Below are 24,862 nucleotides of genomic sequence, written 5' to 3'. Positions count from 1 at the left end.
AATGCTGAGATGGTGAGGTGGATGGAGCATCCTACAGGAATACGTGGGGGGGAGGGGGGTGGTCCTCAGCGCATTCGACAGGAGACCCAGAATTGGGAACCAGAAGCACTTCCAGTCCACTTTCTGGTTTGCTGGAGCACGTAGTAGGGGCGCCCCCCCGCAGCTATCCTGCTCAGCAACTGATGCCTCCTGGGTCTGGGGGGGGGCACCTGGGGTACCCTCACAGCCAATCGCTGAGCCAGGGGGGACGGGGGGTGGGTGGACCTCAGTGGTGGACCCATAAGGAGACTAGAAATATTTCCGATCAACTTCCAGGTTTGCTGTTGAGCACGCAGGGGTCCACCCACGCTCCTGTGGGATGCTCCATCCGCCCCAACATCACAGCGTTCATGAGCCATGCCTGGTACCTCAAGGCATGTAGAAAAAACATTTAAAGCTGTGTCTATGGCCAAATCGCTGATTCTCTGAATCAGCATCGAATCTTCGGATTCAGCTAAATCAAATCGGGACAGTGATCTGAATCAACGAATCAAGTCACTGTCCTCGATCTGGCCAAATCCAAGTCCAATACAGCCCATTTCACACAGCCCTACAAATAAGCTATATTCCAAACCAGAGCAGGTGGTGGCTCAGATCTGACTTCAGCCCAGGGTCTGGGGCCAAAGCCAGAGCTGAGCCAGTGCCTGTCCTGGGCTGGTACTCAAATTCAAGATGAGCCCCTGCCCCCAATCACGCTGTTGGGAGAGGGGGTTTGTAAATCTTGTCTTGGATCCAAGTAAATATGGTAGTTCTCATTTGTAAAGGAGCCTACACTGCAGAAATTAAATCCAAGCTCCAACCCATCCTGCACTAGGCAGCTAGGACAGCTCATTCCAGAGAAGATAGAACATTGTATGCAAGGGTCTGTAATCACTTACCCTGTAATCACTTGTATATTAAAGTACAAACCATATATATGGTCTTTTGCTTTGAGAAAATTAATAACTTATACTTCAAACAAATCTTCTCTCTCAAAGGGGTACCCAATAGTTCCAATATCAATAAACAATGGCAAATGGATGAGAGTAGCCCAAGAAGAGAAAGCGCACATCCCCCAGTGCATATCATTATTTAAATAAAATGAGTGAGCAAGGATTCCAGAAAGAAAATACTAAAGCACTCACTTGAAAATCTATAATGGATCATAAATTATTTAACAAAATTATATCATACCACAATTAAAATAGAAATAGACAAAACTGCCTTACCATCCAAATCTTGGTTCCAGTAGAAAGTTTGCCATGTTCAGCGAACATCCATCCATGGTAGGAAAGCAGCATCTTTAGCGAGTAGCGCATTGTGATAATGAGGGCCACCCACAGGCCTGTGCCAAAAAGTATCCCACTCACAATGTTCTGTGTTTGGTTGGACATATAACCACTATTTAAAATAGAAGACATTTTATGCCAATTAACATCACAAGAGAGAACAATTCCATTACGAACCCTACTCATGACCACTGATTACTCCTAATGTTAACATCTATTTTGAGATCAAGTAATCCTTCAACAAACTGCTGGTAGAATCATAAGATTTCAGGTATGCAGAAGTCACTTTTACATAAAAACAGTTTGAGAACTTCATTTCAGCTATTTGTGCCCATCACAAAATTATGACATTGCTTGCCTCTAAAATATACTAAAAGCACTAAAAGAGAAGGGGTAGTGAAGGTCTGGACTACCTTCTTCACAAGAACAGATTACTGAAAGGTACAGCAAACCAGGATTTTGCATGCACTGGCAAAGCTTGCATGCAGAAAGCTTACATCATGCCTGCCCATTCTTTGCCTGCTTGTGGGCTTTTGCTATTCTCATGCAAAGAACATTGGATAAACAATATTAGAAAGGGCGCTTCAGTGCTTGTTGTTGTTTTATGCATTCCATTTATTTGATACACAAGTCAAAACAAGGGTAAATGCCTAACATACTCAGTAAGCATTCTCAGTATCTTAGGCTCATAGCATTATAGGAAAGTAGGGCTGGAAGAGAACTGATGAGGTCAGATAAGTCTAGCCCTCTGCTCAAGACAGGAACATTTCTGCCTAAACTATCCCAGCCATGTGTCTATCTAGACAGCTCTTGTGGAATTGCCCTCCCCGGAAATTTTCAACTTCTCTAAGTACCCTGTTCCTATGCCTAACCACCCTCATAGTTAGGGCCTGGTTTAAAACCTCAATTTCACATTTTTTTGTGAAAATCATGAAATTAAGTGATTTTTCATGAAAAATGTGATTTGCAATGAAATGCCATGATATGGCCATTTGTTGGGGAGTTCCCTGGCAAGCAGCCATATCATGGCATTTCACTGCAACAAGATGGCTGCTACAGGCTGAGGAAAGCATTCCCCAGTGAGCAGCAAAAGCTTAGCAAGCCCAGGGAAGTGGGGCAAGGTGTCACAAAAGGTACAGGGGGAGAAGAAAACTTGGGGATTGGTAGGGGAGGGGCTATTTGCTCCTCTGGGCAGGAAAACTGGGGCGTGGGAGGAGGTTGGAAGTGCCTAGGGGCTACCTGGGCAGACAGCCCTGGCACCAAGTAGGAGAGAGGCTGTTTAAACCAGGCCCTACTCATAGGGTGCCTATACATGAGCAGCGAGGCTGCTTCAACGTGCTGTAATTGATAAGCTTTAGTTAAAGTGCCCCCAACGCCATTTTTCAGCATGGGGACACTGATAAACGAGATGTTCCAGGCACTTTACTTAAAGCTGCTCCTGGAGCAGCTCTAATTAAAGGACACCCCACTCACCTGCACATGTATAAATGCTCTTAGTCAGAAAAGTACTTAAACTGCAACCTAAAATTTCCTTTGCTGAAGTTTGAGGCCATTGCTCCTAATCCTGTCCCTTATGGGCATGGAGAAAAAGCTAATCTCCATTCTCCCTAGCATCAGCCTTCAGGTATTAGAAGATTGTTATCAAATTCATCCCTTAGCTGTCTCTTCTCCGGGATCATTTTAATCCTAGTTTTTTCAGCCTTTCCTCATAAATCACACTTCGAAGGTCTCTAAGCATCTGTATTACTCCAGGGGACTTTACTCAGTGTGTTCACATAAAGTTGTTATTGTTTATTTCCATGCAGCTCTACCTAATAAACTGAAAAAGGGCTTAAGAGTCAATTTCTACAATATAAATGCAATCATGGCAACAGCATGTCTGATGGTGTTTAATATGCATCACACACAAGCAAATCTCCCAATATGCATATCACTCTTCAGCTACACATGTGATAGTAACTTTTAACAGCCTAAGTCTAGACCATGCACATGGCAGGAAGAATTGTACAAACTTCTTTGTATATCCTCTAATCATTCACTCTTACTCTGATAGTCACATCATCTACTGTTGTTGTTCCTGGTGAAGAAGAACTTTCTAATCATGTCTTCCCTCAATAAATACTAATAAAAGGATGTAGTAATACCTGCATGGTAATTTGCATATTACAGTCAGCCTGTTAAGTCAGCAGAGTTCAATGGAGAACAACAAAAATGCTCTCCTATACCAACCTCCAAAGCCCTGTGGGAATGGACCGGGGTGAAGGAGAAGGCACTAATGAATCTGGCAGTCTCCAGCCCTGAATCTGCATGCAGGTGGCAGCAGTCTGATGCTTTTCTTGCACCTGGGTTGAGATAGGGGTGCAATTTGGCAGTAGCTACCGTGACTGAGCAGTCCTACTCAGGATCCCCTCTGCTCATGCACCATGTGGAAGGGGTTAGAAAAGGTGCCCTAAACATGGGCTGTCTTATCTGTTCCTGGCTGGATGTTCAGTGGGATCACTCAGCGGTCAAAAACAACATAAGAATGATTTTTGCAACATGGAATGTTTGCACTTTGATGGGTAACTAAGATAACCAGAAAGAAGAACTGCCATTGGTCTCCAGGGAACTAGTAAGATACAACATCAGCACTGTAGCTTTGAGTGAGACAAAAGTAACTGGATGAGGGCCAGCTGAGGCAAGAAGGTAGAGGCTACACATTCTTCTGGAAAGGGAAACTGGCCTATCTATGACAGCTGAGGGCTGACATGGGGTTCCACTGGCACCGAAAAACTACTCTGCTCTCCAGTCCATGCCATGTTCCTCCTCGCTCCCAAAGGCGAGGCAGGGGCTGGGACTGGGAAACTCCTCTGCTCCCAGAGGCAATGTGGGGGTTGGGGCTGCGGGCTGATGCAGGCTCCACCAGCCCAGGGAAACTGCTCCCCTCCCAGCCCACCCCACGTGCCTCCTCGCTCCCGGAGGTGAGGCGGGGACTGGTTTTAGTTTTTTAGCCATTTAGTAGTTTGTCTTTATTGTCACTAGTTTATGCATTTGAATTTAAACATATTAAACAGAAAAAGAAGTTGCAAATGGTGTTGTTTATGTTATAAGCATCCTAAGCTGTGTAATCTTGAGTTTGGGGGTGCTGGTTACAGCTGTGTTGGCCTAAGGGCATAGGCACTCAAGTTGCTTTGGGTAAATTAGCTGTTAGCTGCTTTTTCTATCATTTTGGAATTTCTGGAAATTAGACCACTTGAAATGCCACTTGACACACAAAATTACACAGATTCTGTGATGAAACTACGCAGCCAAAAGCAGAGGAATCCTGAAAAGTTTATTTTCTGAAACATATGAGACATGGGAAAATGTGATGGAACTTTCTGAAAGGAAGCGATCAAATGTCCACGAAGTCAAAATCTTAATTGATAATGTTCTCCTTGCAGTGGAGTTAAACTTATCAATGCTACCAGTAATGGAAATGCAGTCATGTTGGCAAATATGTTAAAATTCCTGAAAGCTGAAGAAGTAAGAATTATGCATTTGAATTTATTGGCTGCATAAATTCTGTAATTCATCAGGAAGTACTGACTGAAATGCATACATCGCCATTCCACACTTGGATAGCTGACGAGAGCACAGATATCTCTGTTACAGAATTAACATTTTGCTATGTAAAATTCCAAACTATGGATGATTTCACTCATCAGACCAGGTTTGCTGGAATTTAAAAGCTGACAGCTTGTGATAGCTCTGCTATTGTAGTAGCAATTAGGCAATTTTATGCTGACAGCAACTTAGATATGCAAAAGATAGTAATGTTCACCTCTGATGGTGCTTCAGTAATGCTTGGAAAGCGCAATGGTATGGCTGCCATACTTCGCCAGTCTATTCCACATGTGCTCGAGCAGCACTGCCTGGCACACAGGAAAGACTTGGGGATTGATGGTGCTTGGAAAGACGTACTTTGATGAGGTGTGTTGAAACTCCACTACGGACCATACATACACTTTTTAGTAGGTCTTCTGTAAAAAAAAATCTAAGTTTGAAGAACTACCTAAGGCTGCTGAGAGCAAAACAGTTTCATTTAGGTCACTGAATGAGGTCAGATGGTTCTCTAGACATTTTGCTGTTAGTGCCATGATGAAGAATTATACTGTGTTGATGGACTACTGTGCACAACAAGTGGCTGAAGACAACGACCCAATTCACAAATACTGCTTGGACAAACTGCAGAAACCAGAGCATCATGTTGCACTGGCCATACTAAACTGTGTCTTAGGTGAACTGGCTGAGTCGTGCAAAATGCTTCAATGAAGTTTACTAACAATAGTAGAAGCATTTCAGTCTACCAAAGCTAAAATTGCCATCTTCAATCGCAGTATTTTGGTGAGACTGTACTTTTTCCTGAAGACATTTAAATCTTAATGTCATCATTTGAATCACCTGTTGACGCTACATCAGTTATTCAATTCATTGAACGTACGTGCAACCACATGGACAACAAATTTCCAGAAGGCGAGTTGAAAGAATGGTCAGTTTTCGATAAGGATTCTTTTTCCTCTTCATTAAACAGGAATGATTTTTCTTTTGGGCCTGAGGAGCTGAAACACTGGCAACAAGATATAGCACCTTGCTAAACAAATCTGTAGAAACTTTTAAGAGGGACCTATGCAAACAATATGTGGACTTTAAGTTAACTGTTAGTGAGAAAATGAAAACTGGGGCAATAAAGACCTTTGAAGACACGGTCACCTACATACTACAACAGAACAATTTAGTGAACTGTCATTACTTGTTGACATCTGTGACACTTTCCAGGCATCTAGTGCAGATCGTGAGAGATGGTTTAGCCTCATGAACACTATAAAAACAAAGTCTAGAAATTGTTTACAAGTTGATAATCTGGATAAGTGGATGCAAATTAAAACTTCATTAAGCCTCAGGAAGACTGTTAAACTGGGCACTGTATTTTCTGTTTGGAAAACCAAAAGAGGTAGATGGGAGTAACTCGGGTAAATAAAGTTATAGTATCATCTTTTGCTGCTATACTGTGTTATATTGTGGGGCAGACTGAAGCGGCGCATGCCGAAAGGGGGGATGTGGGATCAATTCGTGAACGGACTGAAGCAGCACGCTCACTGACCAAAGTGGCACACTCACAGACCACTCCAACTTAGATGGAACATTGCTCAAAACAACCATCCTTGACCTTCAATACACTGACAACTGCACCATTCTTGTGCACACTGAGGAAAACCTCCAGATAGTGATGGATCTTTTTAGAGAAGCCTAGCAAACTTTGGGCCCCTTTCTCAACATTGAGATGACTAAAATTCTCTATCGGCCTGCCTAGGGCCATGAATGTGACCCCCTCCCCCCAAATTACCATCAGAGGGGGAACATTGATGAGGAGATCCAACACAGGATCCGGTAGACAAGTTCCTCCTTTAGGAAACTGCTTTGATGTGTCTTTAGTCATCATGATCTCTGGAAAGACACCAAGATCCAGGTCTACAATGTAGTCATCATCCCCACTCTCTTCTGTGGATGTGAAACATGGATGACCTACTGTCGTCTCAAGACCCTGGAGAGGTATCATCAACGATGCCTCTGGAAAATCCTCTGCATCAAATGGGAAGATTGCCACACAAACACCAGCATCCTTGCTGAAACCAATGTTACCAGCTTTGAGAAAAGTGATCCTCAAGCACCAATTTCACTAGACTGAACCATTCTGTGCAGATACCAGACTCTCAAGTCCCAAAACAAGTGTTCTACTCCCAGTTCAGTAATGACCCGAGATCTTACGGTAGCCAGAGGAAATGCTACGAAAAATTTTGGAGACATACAGATGCTGACATCAAGAGCTGGGAAAGGCTGGGTGCTGACTGACTTCAGTGGTGCCACAACTTCAACCAAAAGGTAGCCCATAGAGGTAAAGTACCTTGCTCTTGAAGCAAAGAAGAGAATGGAAGAAGGGGTAGGAAAGAAATCCTAGCCTATGGCCCCTGTGGAAAGACCTGCAGCTTCTGAATTGTTCCCTTAAGTCATCCCAAGACCCATCAAATGAGTCATGGTAGAGATCATCCTTGAATCAAACAATTGCCAAGGATGATTTATGAGGAAAGGCTGAAAGAACTAGGATTAAAATTAATACATTAATGTCTGCATCATACAGCGCTATGACAAAATAGGTAGTGGTTTGTCTCAAAACAATTAAGAATAAAATTAATCCATAAGAGGGAATAGGAAAGGCACTGGTATACTTACGTTGTATCAAGAGTTTGGTTGATTTTAGCGATTATTCCTAAAGAAGGATCAATTTTGGCATACATTGTTGACATCACGCCCACCACTACAATAAGCCAACTGGATGGACTAGCAGGATACACACCAGTAATAATCCCATTCTGGAAAGACAAAAGCCCTCACTTAATTCTTCCATGCCAAAGTAATTTATTTCGCATTACCAAGCAAAGCCTAAATACAATTTTATTGATTCAAGCAGCCTCATTCAAGCGGGCTGTGAGGGGCTGCAGCAGGGTGTGCCAGCCACAGGGCAGGACAGGGGCCGCTTTTTCCCCGTGCTCAGCAACAGCTCGTTCTCTGCCCATGGTTCTCCCCTGCCCTTCCCCATCCCCTTCTTACCCGAGTTTCCCATGCTGGTGCAGCCATGAGGAGCCACATGGTCCCAGGCCAGAAGCCCCTGCGCAGGGTTTCCAGATGGGGGGGGTGGGCCTTGCTGTTGCAGAAGCCCACCGGGGCTTCTCCTGGGTCCTACTGCCCCTGGCTCCTGTCATCTTTGACAGGAACCAAAGACAGATAAATATTAATTTTCTAAATTTTTTTAGGGGCCCCGTGGGCTGGGCAGAATGGCCTAGTGGGCCGGATCAGGCCCGCAGACCATATTTTGTGCCTCCCCCCAAAAATAGGCCAAGAAGTGCCTCACTTCAGCCTTCACACAGATATTGTTTCTACAAAACATCCTTCAATGTCAAATTCTTCACTTTCCCCTTAGCATTTTCACTAAAGCATTCAGTTTCATAGTTTCTAGGGTCGAAAGAGACCTGAGTAGATCATCTAGTCCGACCCCCTGCCATGGCAGGAAAGGGTACGGGGGTCAAACGACCCCAGGAAGGTGTTCATCTAACCTCCTCTTAAACACCCCCAGGGTAGGAGCCTGCACCACTTCTCTTGGAAGTTGGCTCCAGATCCTAGCCACCCTGACCGTGAAGTAGCGCCTCCTGATATCTAGCCTAAATCTACCCTCTGCCAGCTTGTGACCGTTATTCCTGGTCACTCCTGGCAGTGCTCGGGGGAACAGGGACTCCCCCAATGCCTGCTGATCCCCCCTGACTAGTTCATGACAGGCCACCAGATCCCCCCTCAGCCTTCTCTTTCGGAGGCTGAACAGGTTCAGGTCCCGTAGCCTCTCCTCATAGGTCCTGCCCTGCTGTCCCCTGATCATGCGAGTGTAAAGATGTTTTCCATATGTACTTCGACATTTAGTTTTAACCTATTTAAAATACCAAACAGATCCAGGATTATGTAAACAAATCTACAGAATATCAGTACCTTGAATCTGATGAACTTTTTCTTCCAGGAATGAAGACCAGAGAGATAGACCTGCTTGAGAGCCTCATGGCTCATTCGCAGGTCAATTCCATCTGGAGTTACTGTAAACTGAAATGCTACTGCTTGATGGGCTTCTGCCATTTTCAGAGAGTGTCCTGCCAAATAAATAAATATTAAAAATAGTAAATTTATATATTCACATTCTATATTCTAGAGGAACTATTAACTTGGAAGCTATTCCATTTTCAGCAAAATATCTCTAGCTTACTCCATTTAAAAAAAAAAAAAAATTTCTGAAATATCCTGGAAAGTGATATGTATAGTATGGTCTCATTTCTCTTCCATGTGAACAATTTCAGACTTGTACTGTAAGGGAGCTTATACTAGATAATCTAACAGACCCCTTCTGTATGATATTCCCACATATAAACAAATCATCTTTTGGGAAAACAGTGAAGGAAATGCTATACCATGATATATGCGAGAGAGCTCCAAAAAAAGGAAACCAGGATAGGATACATAAAACTGCAACAAGGTTAATGGCTCATAGTATGAATAGGCCTCCTTCTGTCTGTGACAGATAATAACCACCACGTTACCATCAATTTAGTGAGCCATGACCTGACCTTCCCCCTTTCCAGGCTGCTGGGTTACAGTGATCGGCTCTTCAATTATAACGCATAATCTTCTTAGTCAGAATTCTGCTCTGCTAAATAGTGTTAAACTCCACCCAGCCGTGTTTACAAGGGCTTTTATTTGTTTCAGGTAAGGTCGTCAGAGTTTCTAGAGGTGCAACATATGAAAAAGGGTTTTACAGAGACTGAAAGGTGTGGTAAGAATGTGCAGTGATGACTGTATTTAAACTGAAACTTGGGGGACCTATACATGTGCTGGGGGGCTGGGAAGAGAAGAGGAGGGCATTTTAATTAAAGTAGCTCTTGGAAGCCACTCCAATTAAAATGGCCGCAGTGTCTCATGTATTCAGCATCCCATGTTTCAAAATGGCGGTGGGTTCGCTTTAACTAAAGCTTATTTGATGAGCTTTAGTTAAAAGCGCCCCTGCTGCCATTTTGAAATATGGTGACACTGAATACACAAGACACTGCAACACACTAGAATGTCCCGATTAAATTAAATTAAATCTGCTCTGATGCATTCTAATCAGAGCACGTGTAAAAGTGCCCTTGGATACCATTTCTGGAAGACATTGCAGATCTGACTGCTGCATCAACTTATTCTTCTAAAACCCAGCATAAAAATGGGTCAGTCCTGCAGCATGAAGCCCAATTTGATAGCTGCCATGAGAAAAATGATCTTCCTTGTAAGAATGTTTGCATATTGTGACATACTCAGTAGTAGACTAAATATACATAGACAAGCTTTAAATTCAAAGGCTCTCTGCAGCACTGAAAGCAGGTCAATAGTAGCAGTTTTTACTCCAGCAGGATGTAGGTACAGAGATTTCCACAGAGCCTGTCTTTCACTCTGTCCCACTAATACTTCTCTAAAAGACAGGAATAACTCTCTCAGACAGCTAAAGTCCTTTCCCATGTATACCCAACTTGGTTGTGTACACAAGGACAAGTGATTTTTCAAGATAAAGGGCACAGTGGATAACTGCAGGAACCAAACCATATCAATAGCATTAACCATGGTTCGCTGAGAAAGTGGGCTGCAGAGGAATGGAAATTTGTACTAAAAAAAAGTGAGATTCAGATTTGGGTTGGAAACATAATGTGTCTATATGCTCCTTTGAAATGCCCCACCTTATTTACGTCACTCATTTTTTCTAGTAAGGCACATCTTTATATAACTATCTAGAAACCTGCTTGTGCTTACCTCTAGTTTACAGACGGGGTAGAGATACACCTTACAAAAATCACTGAATTGGAGATGCATGGATAAGACCAAACCCACTTCATCAAAGCCATGGAAGGATACGCACACAGCATACTTCTTTGATTCCGTCTGTCAGTAAAGGTATGTCTCTACCCTGCCTTCTGCCTGACTTCAGACTAAGGCCCTCATTGCATGAAACACTCAGCACATGTTTTATTTAAATCATAGTAAGAATTACCGTGCTGCATTAAAAAGGCAGAACATGTTCTGAGTAGTCATATGCTAATACTGACTATGATCTTTCAGTCCACATCTTTACATGCAGCTATGCTGCTGGTGGGCAGGCAGAGAAGAAGCTAAGCCAAGGAGTCTTGAACTGGTTCTAGCGAGGTCTTGGGGCTGAGACTGACAGTGAAATGGGAATTTCAAACAAGCTCCAGTCCCCAACCACCCGCAGGATCCAGCAGGAGAGGTGGCACTCTCCCCCAGCCTCAGTTCCGTTTGCCTCTGCCACCTGCCACCAAATTGCACTTATTATCTCTGTGGAACGGTCAGATGATAGCTGAATGCATGTGACTTCATGAGATCCAGAGATACTTCTGTGCAAATTACTAATTTTGCTATAATACAAGTACACTTAGCACATGTTTTCCTGCTTGTATGCACTGACAATTGTGCTTTAAGTGCAGGCTAATTACCCCTCTATTTTACAAAGGCAATATTATCTGTACTCATACATTGTTAAGAGCCTGTTTACAGATTACACAGAAATTAAGTCCAACCCACATATTCTGGTAGGAGCAACGGTCATTCTGGAGTCTCCTATACATGGTATGTTATGAATTCAGCTACACTGAATCCATTTAAAAACAATTGTTAAAAAAGTGGTGCCTGTTCAGACAGATGACAATGATGTGTAAGACACAAACCACTTCCTCATATACAAGTCAGCATTGTACATACCTTTATATTCCTTCTTTTCCTGCTAGAACACACTATTGTCAAACACAAGATACCAAAATGACACTAGCTTAAACATGAAATTTAAAAAACATTTAATTGAAATGATATTTATTTCTCTCTGGCTTTTGGGGCTTGAAAGCTTGCATTTATATTTATTTTTGCAACCTTGAAGGCTAGAACTCTGCCTAACTTTCCCTCCTTCCCTCAGGATTGATGCACTTGGATGACTCCAGCCAGTGTCTAGGGCTTATATGATTGCACACTCCAAGACTTTCAATAAAACTGAGAAAACTGGCAAGGGAAAATAATGTGGAGGCAACAGATTTTACTAAGGGTAACTAGGAAATAATCCAGATGACATACAGCCACACACATAATTGTACAAGATAAGTAAAGGATTTATAAATATATACCATTTTACTTGCTTAAATTAAAGTGTCAGCCTATGAGGCTGGTATCAAGTGTCTTCTCCTACAAGGACGGACCTGTTGTCCAGTTTACTCACACAGTGCATTTTTATCATGTTAGAAACATACTTCGCAGCAGAATAGTTTTTTTTAGATAACATCCATTATATTAAACCGGTTTCCTCGGGACAAGGGAAGAGGGTTTATAACCTCTTTAAAGCTAAGCAGAAGACATCTTACAGACTAATTTATATAGCTAGAAGGAAAGGTTGTCCTGAAATCCTTTTATATATGCCTTTTTATTGAAGAATGTGAAATAACTGCAAATCACTCAGGATCAACTATGAAAAACAAATTAGTTTAAAAGTTTAATTTTAATATCAAAGGGTTATATAAAGGCATTTAATAGAATTGTCTCTAGCAATATCTATATGTTTCCACACAAGAAATCCTCTAACCTCTATTCCACGCATAAGTAAAGACGGGATTAATTAAAAAGAAAAACAAATCAAAATAAAACCCCAAAGAAAGACATTGACAGAGTCAGAATCACCACTGGCAAGTGTAAATGAGTTCTGAAAATGAGGAAAATCTACTGCCCGGATTAGCAGACATGTAGAAAATCTCATAGCAATGGTTATCTTTCACTGCTCCTTCTCTACACAAAGAAATACAGCTTTTCAGCTAGAATTATGGCTCTTATTTTGAGTTTTCAGAATTAAAAAAAAAAAAAAACACAAAATTCTCCTCCCCCTCTAAAAAGTTCTCTTTTCACCCCTTAAAAGCCACTTCAATAAGGATCTGCTCTACATTGCCCTCCTCCACATTCTTGAGGCTGTCACGTGTTTGCCAGACTAAGTAGGTGAAAGGGGACAGGCCAACTGAGCATGCCTCTGATTTATATCAACGTGATTTGTGTTAAGTAACACATAAACCACTTCACTCATTCAAACCAAAAGGAAATAACTCATTTTAGCTGCAGACATCCTAGGCTAGGTACGGACACTAAAAAATCCTGAGGTGAAATCAACTTTTAAGTTGCATGATTTTCTGCAAGCGGAGTGGTTTAGATGGGTAGCAAGTAGAACACACAGAAATGATGTGGACAAATTGGAGAGAGTCTAGCAGAGGGCAATGAAAATGGTTCAAGGGCAGGGGCACATGACTTCTGAGGAAAGACTAAGGGAACTGGGCTTATTTAGTCCAGAGAAAGGAAGACTGAGGGGGAATTTAATATGAAGGGAGGTTCAAAAGAGGATGGAGCTGGACTGTTCTCACCGGTGGCAGATGACAGAACAAGTAGCAATGGTCTCCAATTGCAGAAAGATGTTTAAATTAGAAATGTGGAAGATGTGGGGATGTGTATGAATAAAGACATCAGAACCGCTCCATCCCCCCACCCAGGTAAATCTTACTGTAAAGTCTGCTTCATATGCTATCTTCACAGCTTTTGGACATTTAGGTTACCATGACCAAGGTTTAATAATTAACTTGATATACCCATGACCCAAAGACCCTATGATTTTAGGATGTTAAATGTTTCACTTTTGATATCAAAACACATCATGCCAAACAATATAGGAAATCAGTGTCTCAGCTGTAGGAAACCTGGCATCATGATTCTCCAACACAGGTCTGTTACAGGATTACCATTCACTTAAACAAGTGAATAAAGTCAACTGGAGGTGTTAATGGATGTTCAGAGAACAGGCTTCCAAGACCCAGTGAAATAATTACTGCAAATACTTGAAAACACACCAGGACCACCGCGAGGTGAAAAGATTTAGTGCAATTTGTAATATTGCAGACATGTTGTGTACCATTTGGCAATTACCACCAGGACTCTGATGAGAATTTGGGGAAATGTTCTTGGGGGCCACCGTTTCATATATTCAAAGCCTTCACAATGGTGTCTAGAATGAATAGGGAAAATACAACGGCTTTTGACGGTCATCTTTCCTTTTTTTACCAAAAAAAAAAAAAAAAAGAGGTGGTACTTTCCCCTTAAAAAAATCTCCAGGCACTTCCTAACTCTGAACTCATTTTAGCTGCTTATTTCCCACTCATAGTTTGACTCATCTCCTACATATTCTTTTTCTGGTTCTGATTTCCTCTGCTGAAGCACGGCACTGCCACTTCCCCCATAGACAGGAGACTGAGACTCAAATCTAAGAAAAGTGCATTTTTTAAGCAAACTATTCCATGGGTCTGATTCCTCTTCCTGCAGTGGAAGCAAACAAGTAAATGCAGAAAAACCAAAGTGAAATGCACATTTCAAAGATACAGAAATCCAAGACAGCTGTAACTACCATTGTTACCACCTGCAAGTCAGGAAATGGCCTAATTTTAACACTATTTTAATAACTAGGTGTAGATCATTACGAAAAGTGTTCATAGTTACCACTCAAATGCCAAAGGATAAGGAAGCACACAAAATGAAAGTCTTCCCCTCTCTCTCCCACTATGGTCTTTGGAAGATCAAAGGTTAATGACTTAGAGAAAAAAGAAAGAACCACAAACATGACAAGATAACACCACAGTGTAGGCTTTCATACATTAGAGACCCAAAATACACTTGTAATTGGTCTATTAAACTGTCACTCAGGCAGCAACAACAAGAGAGAAAAAGGTGAGAAGAAATCGATACTACTGTTACAATGCTTAGAGATTTTCAATGGCAGAAGGGGAAAGGGGAATCAATAAATAGGACATGAAATTCAATTTGACTTAAAAGTTGGTTATTCTCTCATCTCACTAAGTCACAATAAACTTTCCATTTGATGTCAGCCATTTTGAACCAAAGGTCTTGGGAAACTCTGCAATTGGCTCAGAACCTCTGACTATTCTGAAACAGCTGAATTTCCGAAGGAAAAAACCCACAAGAGCAAAATCTTCTTTTAATAAACGTACACAGAAATAAGAGATACTCCACGAATGGATGTAGATTAATAAACCATATGTGGTTGTCACAAGAGCTGCTAAAAGCATTTTCAACAACTGTTAAACTCCAGACTCTTCAAGACATTTGACCAGATTATATTCCTAATCCAGCTATTTCTTCAAAGCAGTTAACTAAATATAATCTCTCAGGGGTCAAGGACTGTTCAACTATGAGGAAAATAAATCCCTAAATAAACTTTGTTTTCCCTTTTAGAAGTCAAATGAAAACAATGTGTTCCCACTAAAATTCATTGGCACTCTACAGAGCTGACAGTTTTGCCTTTAGGTTAAGCCAGGGGTTGTCAAACAAGGTAGGCAAGGCTCCAGGGGGTATGTGGCAGTGGTGCACAGAAGCAGGGGCACTTCCAGTTTCGCTGCTGTGCGTGGGGGACTCCCCTCTGCTTGTGGATCGGCCCCCTGCTCATTGACCATTGACCAGCTGGGAGACTTCCCACTTCTCAACCAGCCGCTGGAGGTACACCAACCAAAAAAGGATGAAAACCCCTGGGGCTAAGGCAAAGTACAGGCCAATTTTTTTAGTGCAGACTTAGTGAAATGTAAAACAGCATCATGCCTCAGAAGTAACACAGATGAAACAGAAGTACAAGATCAACCTGTGTGTTAACTATATTATGTATTTTGGTTCTGTAATTAAAAAGTCACAACACTGTTATGAGGGCCCTATCATCTAGTCTGCAGACTAACCCAAACAACAGTATCAGTAGAAACTGAAGCTTCACCAATTTAAATGGACATTAAACAAATAAAAGAGAATTGTTTCACTAATTGCACTCAAAACTGCAAACTACTTTGCTTATCTAGTGCAGCTGAACACACCTATCACATAGCACTTAGCAGTATACAGACCTTTTAAAGCACTTGGCAACATTACTGATTAAACCTAACAACTCCTTTGTCTAAGGAGCTACTACCCCTAACAGACGGGAAAACTAAAATGGAAGACTTCTGAAACAGAATTTAAATACATTTAACTATTAAGAAATTAAGCTTAAAAACCTGGTTAGAGGAACCTTTATATTGCAACCAACTAAGAAGTATTATTCCCAAATGTGGTTACCACATTTTTTCCTAACAGAACCAAAAGTAGTCTGGAAAGCCAAAACAATTTTCTGAATAATCCTTATGGCTTTCAACATCTCATATAAACAACTGACCCACGCAGACTGTAAAATAAAGTTTGAGATTCTACAGGTTTAAAGTTGATCAAAGAATGCTAACAGGTTACACTTCAGTTCTTTCCAGATACTTGTTATTGCTGTTTGTAGGTGTGCCTTAGTACAGACTTTCAATGTCATCTCCACAAAGTGCACAAATTATGTCATTTCATTCCATGGCAATTTACTTAACTTAGACTTTCCAGCTGGCAGTGAAACTGCAACAACTCAAGCATAACATACCTAGTGCCAATATTAAAAATGACTCTTTCATATGCAAACCCATTTCACAGTCAGCTACACATTTATAGTGCTAAGAATCTTTTCTATATACCAGTGGCTTGTTTCTATATAGCAAGGCTCCTCCTAACAAAAATTAGCCTTATTCACAGCATCTTCACCTGGATTTATGTTCCATAAATGCCATATGACCTAAATGAGAAGCCAGGTGCACACACTCACTGGCTGCTTGCATCATTTATCTGCATTTCAACTTCCAGCTGCTTAAAAAAAAAATGTGAGTCAGTGTTCTGCTCTGCTTTCTCTTCAAGTCTTAAAAATAGGTTGAAAAGTAAATGCTGAAAGTAAAAAATAAAAAAAAGTCTTAATTTATTCTTTTTTTAAAGAAAAGAGGACTTATATTTTATAAGAAAAGTTCAGAGTCTCAAAATAGCCATCTCTCATAGAAACAATTAACCATTTTATTATATAAAAATACAATACCCTTTTACACCAATGTAAAGACCTGGCTTTTGTACTAAAGATTTTCTTGAACTATAAACATAATTGTGCATCAGTTACTGAGTAGTGCTCATATGTCAGTTTCTGTTTGGGTTTTGCAGAGGATCCAAAATCTATTAATTTGTCCTCTTGGATTTTTTTTTGATGCTAACTAAATGAGTATCAAGTTTATCAAGATGATGGGCAGCAAAAACCAAGAGGGAAGAACCAAACTGAAGCTGGGATTTCAGGCACAATAGGGTATAGATTAGGGACGGGTAATTATGGCTGGAGGACCACTTACTGAGTTTGGTGTCCTCTTATCGGACATCTCTCTCTCTCCCTGCCTAAACTGTCCCCACATGCCCTGAGGCACAATGTCTGGGCCCTGCAGCTTACACTCATGCTGTGAGTGCCAGAAGCAGAAGCAACCCCCACCTGGAACCTGCTAACAACATCCATAGATGATGCCAGCACCCACCCAGTGTATGTGCCAGGACCTGGACTAAGATGTGGACAGGGCCAGGATGTGCCCACCTGCCCAGCACAATGCAGGAGCTGGAGAAAATGACTCCTGCCAGGCCATATCCTGTCACTTTGCACTCACTTGCCCCTGAGATCATACACTGTATTCTGGTTTATTAGTCATTGGGATAACTTGTCACAATGGTCTTATTAGTCAGTGCACTGAATCCCTACCAGTGCTACTGGATTAGTACAAAACATTTTGGCTAACCTGTCAGTTGTTAAGGCAAAACTAGTCATTTCCACATGTATATATACACGTTACATGACAATATAATTTTCTCCTGATAATTAGGCAGCATGAAATGCACTGACTTGTGCCCTCCATAGCACCTGTCCAGCCAGCTGGTGATCCCGAAGTACTGGACATGGTTCAGTTTTACTTGGCTCAACAAGATGCAAAAACTAGTATTTTTTTTTTTTTATTACATCATGTACTATCTCAATTGTGTAGCTGTTTTGCAGTGAACCCTCTGAATTTTTCCAGTAAGAAACTATATATTAAGCATTTTTCTGTATAATTGTACAGTTCTCATTTCGCATGCCATACGGCATACAAGTTGCACTTGGATTTTTTCCCCTTATAAACGTCAAAAGTCATTCTTAACTAATAATTGCTATGACATGCAAAATAGATTTCACAAAGTTGAGAATGAATACCTTCTGATGGATACCCCTGGAGTGATAAATTAACCAGACTGTACTTTATTCTCATATAACCCAGTGTTCAAGGCCCACAGGGAAGACCTAGATTTCAGCCAAATGGCAAGGTATCCGCATAAAGTTATTGATTTGAAGTTATATGGACAAGTTAAAATGTTTTAAAATTACATTTTATTAACATTTTAATTACAATGTCCAGAAGTTTCTATTTCCTTTTTAAACAAGGTGGGTGTCAAAGTCATCTGTCCCTGTGGGATTAAGTTATCTGGCCCATAAAACCAGAAAACTGGTGGTACCAGCACTAATTGCTATGGCTCTAGAATCCCTGATGGTGGCTGCTTCACCCACTGCCAGTTCCATCCCACTTACAGCTCCACATGTAACATGGCTACACACTCCTGTTACAGCCCACACAAGGAGAAGCAGCAGCAGCATGAATTGCTGAGGCTCCAGAAGCCACACCAATTAACAGTCACTGCTTGTCCTGGAGCCAAATTTCCAAACCCATGAAGAAATCCAAGGGCTGGAGGACCCATTTCCATGGGCTGGATCTGGTCTTGGGACCATATTTTTGACAGTCCTGATTTAGGGTTTTCCCTATTCTCTTGCTGAGTTTAAGAACATCTTTTGCACAAACTTGAGTGCAACATGAAGCACTGCTTTCAAATCTGCCTGCTGCTCCTGACTCGCATTTATACTTATTACCTATTCAGATTCCTAACTTACCATTTAAATGTAGCTCATATTGAACTGGTGGTCTGCATGTGTGTTTGCAAAAGCAGATACTTAATGCTGACCCAGGCCCCTCACCAACTTTCATTATAAACTTTTTTCCACAAATTAAAATGTGATCTTTCATGTTGGTGACTTTTTAAACATGGTCCTTTATATGAAGTATTAGAGAATATCACCAGAATCCAAGATAACTTTGATTTTAAGACAACTGCCCAATAATTAGTTTCTATACATGGAAAAATTATAAATTTATTATTATTGTCCATTTATAGAATCTATTGGAGGTTAAATTCATCCCCCCAACGACTGCAGCATCTCATGCACCAGTAGGAGGGGAGGCAGTAGATGGAATCAAGAAGCCTGACCCAAATCCTTTGCACCCCCCACCACTTGAGCCCTATTCCCCCCACCTCAAAGCTATGCCTACACTGGGATTCTCTCTAATGTTTTCACCATAATAATACTAATCATTTTAGCTTCCCTGGTGTTACAGTACATTCTCAGTTACCCAGTCTCCCTAGGAAAGCCCAAGGCAAATAGCAAATTTCATTTGGATAAGTGAACCGCAAAAAGATCCATGAGAAGTGCAGCAGTTTCCCTTCATTTTCATTTTCTTACTGCTTTCCTCATGCCCTACCATCATCCATTTATGACATGATATGAGGTTCTGGACCTCATTTCCACTAGTTTGCTAGTCATTGTTGCTAGTAACCAGTTTGCGGTGCAGATAATCTAGGGATGCACTGTAATAGTGATGCGTGGCCTAGCAATAGTATATACATACCCACATATAATTATTTGGAAGGTTAACTGAACACCTCTTGCTGGGCTTCTCAATCGGTGCTAGAAGTCTTGTCCTACAACTAGGATGATCAACCTGCAGCACAGGTGCTACAAGTGACACCAGAAGTCTACGTGTGTGGCTTGCAGCAGACTAGGGAGGGGCAGACAGACGAGTGCCAGATAGGTAGGCTTGACAGGATTTGATTTTTTTTAAATCAATAAATATTGAGTTCACCTGACACTTGCAAACTGATGGAAAAAATATTTGTTGGTAATCACTGACGGTTACATAAAGGAGATGTAAAAAAATAAATTCTGGGACAGAGGTAAGGAAATCTGGGGCAGGGGGTGCTGCGCACGTGCAGGCATGAGCACGTGCACATGCACACATGAACACACATGGCAGCTGCTGCAAGAGCTGGGGGTCATGCTGGTAGGGCTGTGCTGGAAGGGGGTGGAGGGATGAGGTAGCAGTGGGGAGCCTGGTGCTGGTAGCTGCTCACCTCTGCCCAGGTCCCAGCCTGGTGATCGGGAGAGGGGCCAAACTCCCCAAAACTCAGCCTGGCCTGGTGATTGAGTGATCAGGGCAGGGGCCAAACTTCTGTGGAGGCCAGGCAAAGCTCCATGGGAGTTTGGCCAAGCACAGTTTTACTGGCACAGCCCTACTGGCACTTCCTGGGAGCCAAGCACTCCCAATACAGCCTTACTGGCCTGGCCCTCAGCTCCTGCAGCAGCTACTGCATGTGCTTGTGTGCACTGAATCAATAACAATCAAAAAAACACCCCTAAGTTGTGCAATCCAGAAAATGTCATTTCATAAAAAAAAAAAAATCAAAACAAATGCTTAAAAATAAACATTGATTTTAGATGGTGAAATAATAAAAAAATTGAATTCTGCCAAGCCTACAGATAGGGTAGGGAACAGAAAACTGAGCAGAAGATCAGGCAGGAAGCAGAAAGCAAAGCATCAGCTTGGTCAGGGAACACACAGCACAAAGCAGAAAGAAGAGAGACTGGTGTGAGGCTACTTTGTGGTGCACCAAGAAACCTGGTTCCCACAGATCCTGTTATAGAACAAGACTTCTCAGTAGATGATGTGAAGAAGTGGTTGACTCCAAAGCAGTTAACTGGAGATCCACAGAGTAAAACACAAAATGTTCTATTAGTTATAAATTACAGGGAAGTAACAAGTATTATAGTTTCCAGGTTAAAAAAAAAGGGCAGCAAGAAACTAAAGCCAGAATCAAGGAAGATGTTTCATTCATCTGTCATATGATTTGTATCCTTGAAAGAGCCGACTTCTAAACAAGCCTGTAAAGACTGCTTACACACTGTTATCCACTTAAAAATTCCATTTCAGAGAAGCACTTTGTTTTCCTCACATTCTACTTATCCTTAGTCTTACCTAATTACCCTACTCAACTTCAGCAAGAATCCTCACTCCAATCAATTTCTGTCACTGCAACTATTTAGTGCAAATGACTGAGAAGTTGTCTTTCCAGAAGATTAAGCAAACATACAACAGTGTCCAAAGAAACTTTCTGAATCAAAGACAAATGTTTACTTCAGATAATTGTCTTAAACAAATTTTCCTACAATAGAAACTCATTTAACTAACAATATGCTCTGCCTATCAGATGACTGATGGCATTGTCATGAAGATAGAATAAAAGGAATTGAGATAGAAACAGCAGGGGCATAAACAAAATGTTTCAGATATTCATACTGAATCAAAGAAACATGAGGTTTAACTACCATTTCACTTGGATTAGAACTAAGCTACATTGACAGACATCCTAGTGAAACAATTATATCAGAATGGGAGCACCACTATAATTAAGTCTGAGGTCATCTAACATTTTTCAAGGCCTCTAAAATCTTTATGCTGGCTATCCTTTAATACCACTGAGACTCACGCAACTTCAGAGAGGGGTTAGTGCTCCAGGTAGCGTTGTTTGAGCAAAGGGACTCCTTAAATTAAGCCCCCCTCAGGTCACTCAACATCAATTTTAAAATTCTCTTATTTTCATGCAGTCCTGGGGTTCAAACCACAGCTCTGATCCTTTCTATGCTTACATCACCCACTCATAACTGGAGCTCATCTAGTACTGTCAATGCTACCCCATTCAGGGAAGCAATATTTCAAGCATTATTCAGGGTAAAAAGTTGAATTTACAAAGTTGATCAAACTAAGTTGATGAACCAAAGAAAAGTAATTTGTCACAAATGCAATAAGACTGAAGATCTGTTGCCAGCCCATGCATGCCTAAGAAATTGTTCTGTACACATCAGTTATATTCTACATGGACTCCTTTTGGAAACATTACCTTTTTTTATACCTTGGCATTGTCCAGTACCTCCTCCTGAATTTTGGCGAGGTAGCTTGTGGAGGAAAACCTAGTGAAGTTGACATATAAAACCACTATCTATACATAGATGGATCCAAGGACAGATCTAGACCGTGGCTGCCTTTGCTGCCCTTGGCATGGCGCTGAGCCCTACCCATTCCTGTTGAGTTAGCATGCTGCATTCCTACTGTCACCCACAGGAGGGCCACGGCTTGGCTGGAAGCCGCGCAAGATGGAGCTGATGGCCCAGCCCTGCTCCCTGTCACCACATGCAGCTCCCAGGACTCAGCCAATAGAAGCGGGAAGCTGTGCATAACGGAGTCAGTCCCACGTGATGGAGCTGGGCCTACTTGGCCACATTCCCTGCCACCACATGTAGCTCCTGTGACTTGGTCAGAGCTGCAAGCCAACGGGGGACTCCAGTTGCCGTGGGCCATGAGTGCCCCAAGGGCTGCCATGTTCTGCTGCTGCTGCTGGGGGCTAAGCACCATGGGAAGGGTACAAAGGGGAGTCTGTCACGCACATCCCACTGTACCCACACCCACCACACATACACTCTCCCCCACACCGTCACCCACCTGCACCCTCCCCCAAACCACCCACCACCTCCCACACCCCAACCACCCCCCCACACCTGATAACTCATACTTCGTTTAGTGACCACTGACAGAAATGGCCCCAGCCCTAGCTCCTTATGTCTTCACTGTATGCCCAGCACTGTGCAGGCCTCAGGCCACTGACAGGAGACAGTGGGCACTGCTGAGCCACTAAGGGGTGCTGCCCAGCTGCAGAGCCACAGCTTCCCCTTGCCACCCTGGGCAGGGGCTAGGCCTTTGGCCCTCTCCTGTGCCCAGATCCCACCGCCATAGGGAGAGAGGGAGGGAAGGAAGTGTTGGGCTCCCCACAGTGGTCAGGCAGGGCCTTCCTGCCACAGCAGCGAGACTCCCAGCCCTGTGGTGGGGCCCAGGCAGGGCAAGGGGCTCCCTGTACCTCCTGCTGCACTTGTGCTGCTACGGCCCAGACCTGGAAAAGGGAAGTGAGGGGTCTGGTCCCAGTGGGGCAGCCTCCACCAGGCACACTGCATCCTTCCACCTCCCATCCATGGCACTGGGACTGCAGGGCCTGGCACAGCTCTGAGTAAGTCTGAGCATGCAGCTAACTTAACCCAAGGAGGCACTGTGGCAGCCAGAACAAACAGTGGCATCGCATCTGAGCGTTTGCCGCTGGCCCCTCGCACTGAGCACAGCCCCAGGGTGTTCCTGTGGGGCAGTAGGGTAGCAGTTCCAGTTGCAGACCTAATCTTCCCCCCAGGATCCCTGCTGTGCCACCACCCCTCAGGAATGCCATGGGGCCATGATCACTGTGTGAGGGGCCAGTGGCGACCTCTTAGACATGGTGCTACCTGCCCCAGCTGCTGTAGCACCTCCTTGGGCTGAGCCAACTATGTGCTCAATCACGCCTCAGAGCTGGGCCAGGCGCCACATGGCCCCAGTGCCACGGGCAGGAGGAGGAAGGATGCAGTATGCCCAAGGGGAGGCCATCCCACTGGCACCAGACCCCCACTTCCACCAGGGCAAGCTGGGAAGGGCCTGGCCTGCCAGAGCGAAGGAGCCTTCCAGGTGTGGGCCACAGTGGCACAAGCATGGTGGAAGGTGCAGGGAGCCCATTGCCTGTTGCCCTGCCTGGGCCCCGCCACTGCAAGGGGGCCAGGCAGATCCATTGCACGGCCTGGAGTCTTGCTGCTGCAAAAGGAAGCACCTCCTGACCCCTGCGGGGGTCCACCACATCCCTCCCTGTGGTGGCAAGATCTGGGCACAGGAAAGGTTCACAGCCCTGGTTCCAGCCCCTTCCCACAGGGATCCGGGGAAGCTGTCGCTGTGCAGCTGGCCAGTGCCCCGTAGTGGTCAGTTGCACTCACCAGCAGCCTGGGACCCATACAGCGCCACGAGCAAAGTGAAGATATAAGGGGTTGGAGCCAGGGCTAGTGCCTTTCCTGTCAAACTAAACAGTAAGTGGAAAATGGCATAAATATAATTGTTGTTTAAATGGAAACACTTTAACCTTTTACACCCTTAATGTATTTGTGTGAATGCTAAAAGGTCAGTCCCATTTCTCTCCATAGTGGTCTTCATTCAGCATGTCAGAGCACATATGGAGTGGAAGGGTGAAAACAAACACATCCACTGCATCCAACGGTGTCTAAGAAATCAATCAATTTAGCTAATATACACAGTGCATGATGATGCTGGCTCCAAACTATTTTGCCTATCATATTAGCAACCATGAAGTATCCCTATTTAAAGCAACTCTGAAGGGAAAACAACACCATTTGGTGGAAAAAAATATCTGAAAGACATACACATACCCAGGCAACAGAATGGACTAGTTTTTGTTATTCTTAATCTTTATATATCAGCAGAGTTCTAAGAAAAAAATGTTTTTCTTCTAGCAGTAGTGTGCTGCTTTGGTTGTCCCTTATGAAACATGGAACTTATTTTTTTTTAAAGGAATTGATCCAAAACTAATAGTCAGTTTTATGTTGGACTAGCCAATTGCCCATCAAGAATGACGGGGGGCGGGGAGGAGGGAGAGGGGGCAGGGATGGAGCCCTGTGCCCCCCTACCCCCAGTCCAGGCCCACTTCCCTCTTCCCATCCTGGCTGTCTGGGCCTGATGTGGGGGGAGCTGGGCCACTGTAGCGGGGGGAGGAACAGCGGGCCCAGGCCCAAGGGGGAGAAGAGGCCCACTTCTCCCCTCCCCCAGCCGCTGCTGCATGAGGCCAGGCCCATGGCTCCCCACCCACTGGATCAGGCCTGCCCCCCCACCACATCAGGCCTGGGCCCACTCCTCCCCTTTACCCACTGCCACCACCGCAGCACACCCACCCTATGTCAGGTTGCTCCT

The 24,862-nt window shown here is 43.2% G+C and overlaps 1 protein-coding gene and 1 long non-coding RNA gene across 3 annotated transcripts in view; one reads left to right on the top strand and one right to left on the bottom strand.

Moving 5' to 3' along the window:
• The window catches only part of CPT1A (carnitine palmitoyltransferase 1A), a 66,855-nt gene that overhangs the window by 35,997 nt on the left and 5,996 nt on the right, over positions 1 to 24,862 (bottom strand). For both annotated transcript variants that reach the window (XM_019547253.1, XM_019547254.1), the window contains exons 2-4: positions 8,862 to 9,016; positions 7,557 to 7,696; positions 1,248 to 1,419 (exon numbers count right to left, since the gene is read on the bottom strand). In XM_019547253.1, the coding sequence (XP_019402798.1) occupies positions 1,248 to 1,419; positions 7,557 to 7,696; positions 8,862 to 9,002 (453 nt within the window). In that variant the 5' untranslated portion in view covers positions 9,003 to 9,016. The remainder of the gene's footprint in view (positions 1 to 1,247; positions 1,420 to 7,556; positions 7,697 to 8,861; positions 9,017 to 24,862) is intronic.
• Positions 1,426 to 21,288, top strand: LOC109318185. The gene is made up of 3 exons (XR_002103202.1): positions 1,426 to 1,903; positions 15,727 to 15,731; positions 21,277 to 21,288. It is a non-coding gene; the product is annotated as an uncharacterized LOC109318185 (long non-coding RNA).

This window comes from Crocodylus porosus, unplaced genomic scaffold (genome assembly GCF_001723895.1).
Source record: "Crocodylus porosus isolate Cpor-Errol unplaced genomic scaffold, CroPor_comp1, whole genome shotgun sequence".
Taxonomy (NCBI): domain Eukaryota; kingdom Metazoa; phylum Chordata; order Crocodylia; family Crocodylidae; genus Crocodylus; species Crocodylus porosus.
This window is presented reverse-complemented; position numbering and strand designations above follow the sequence as displayed.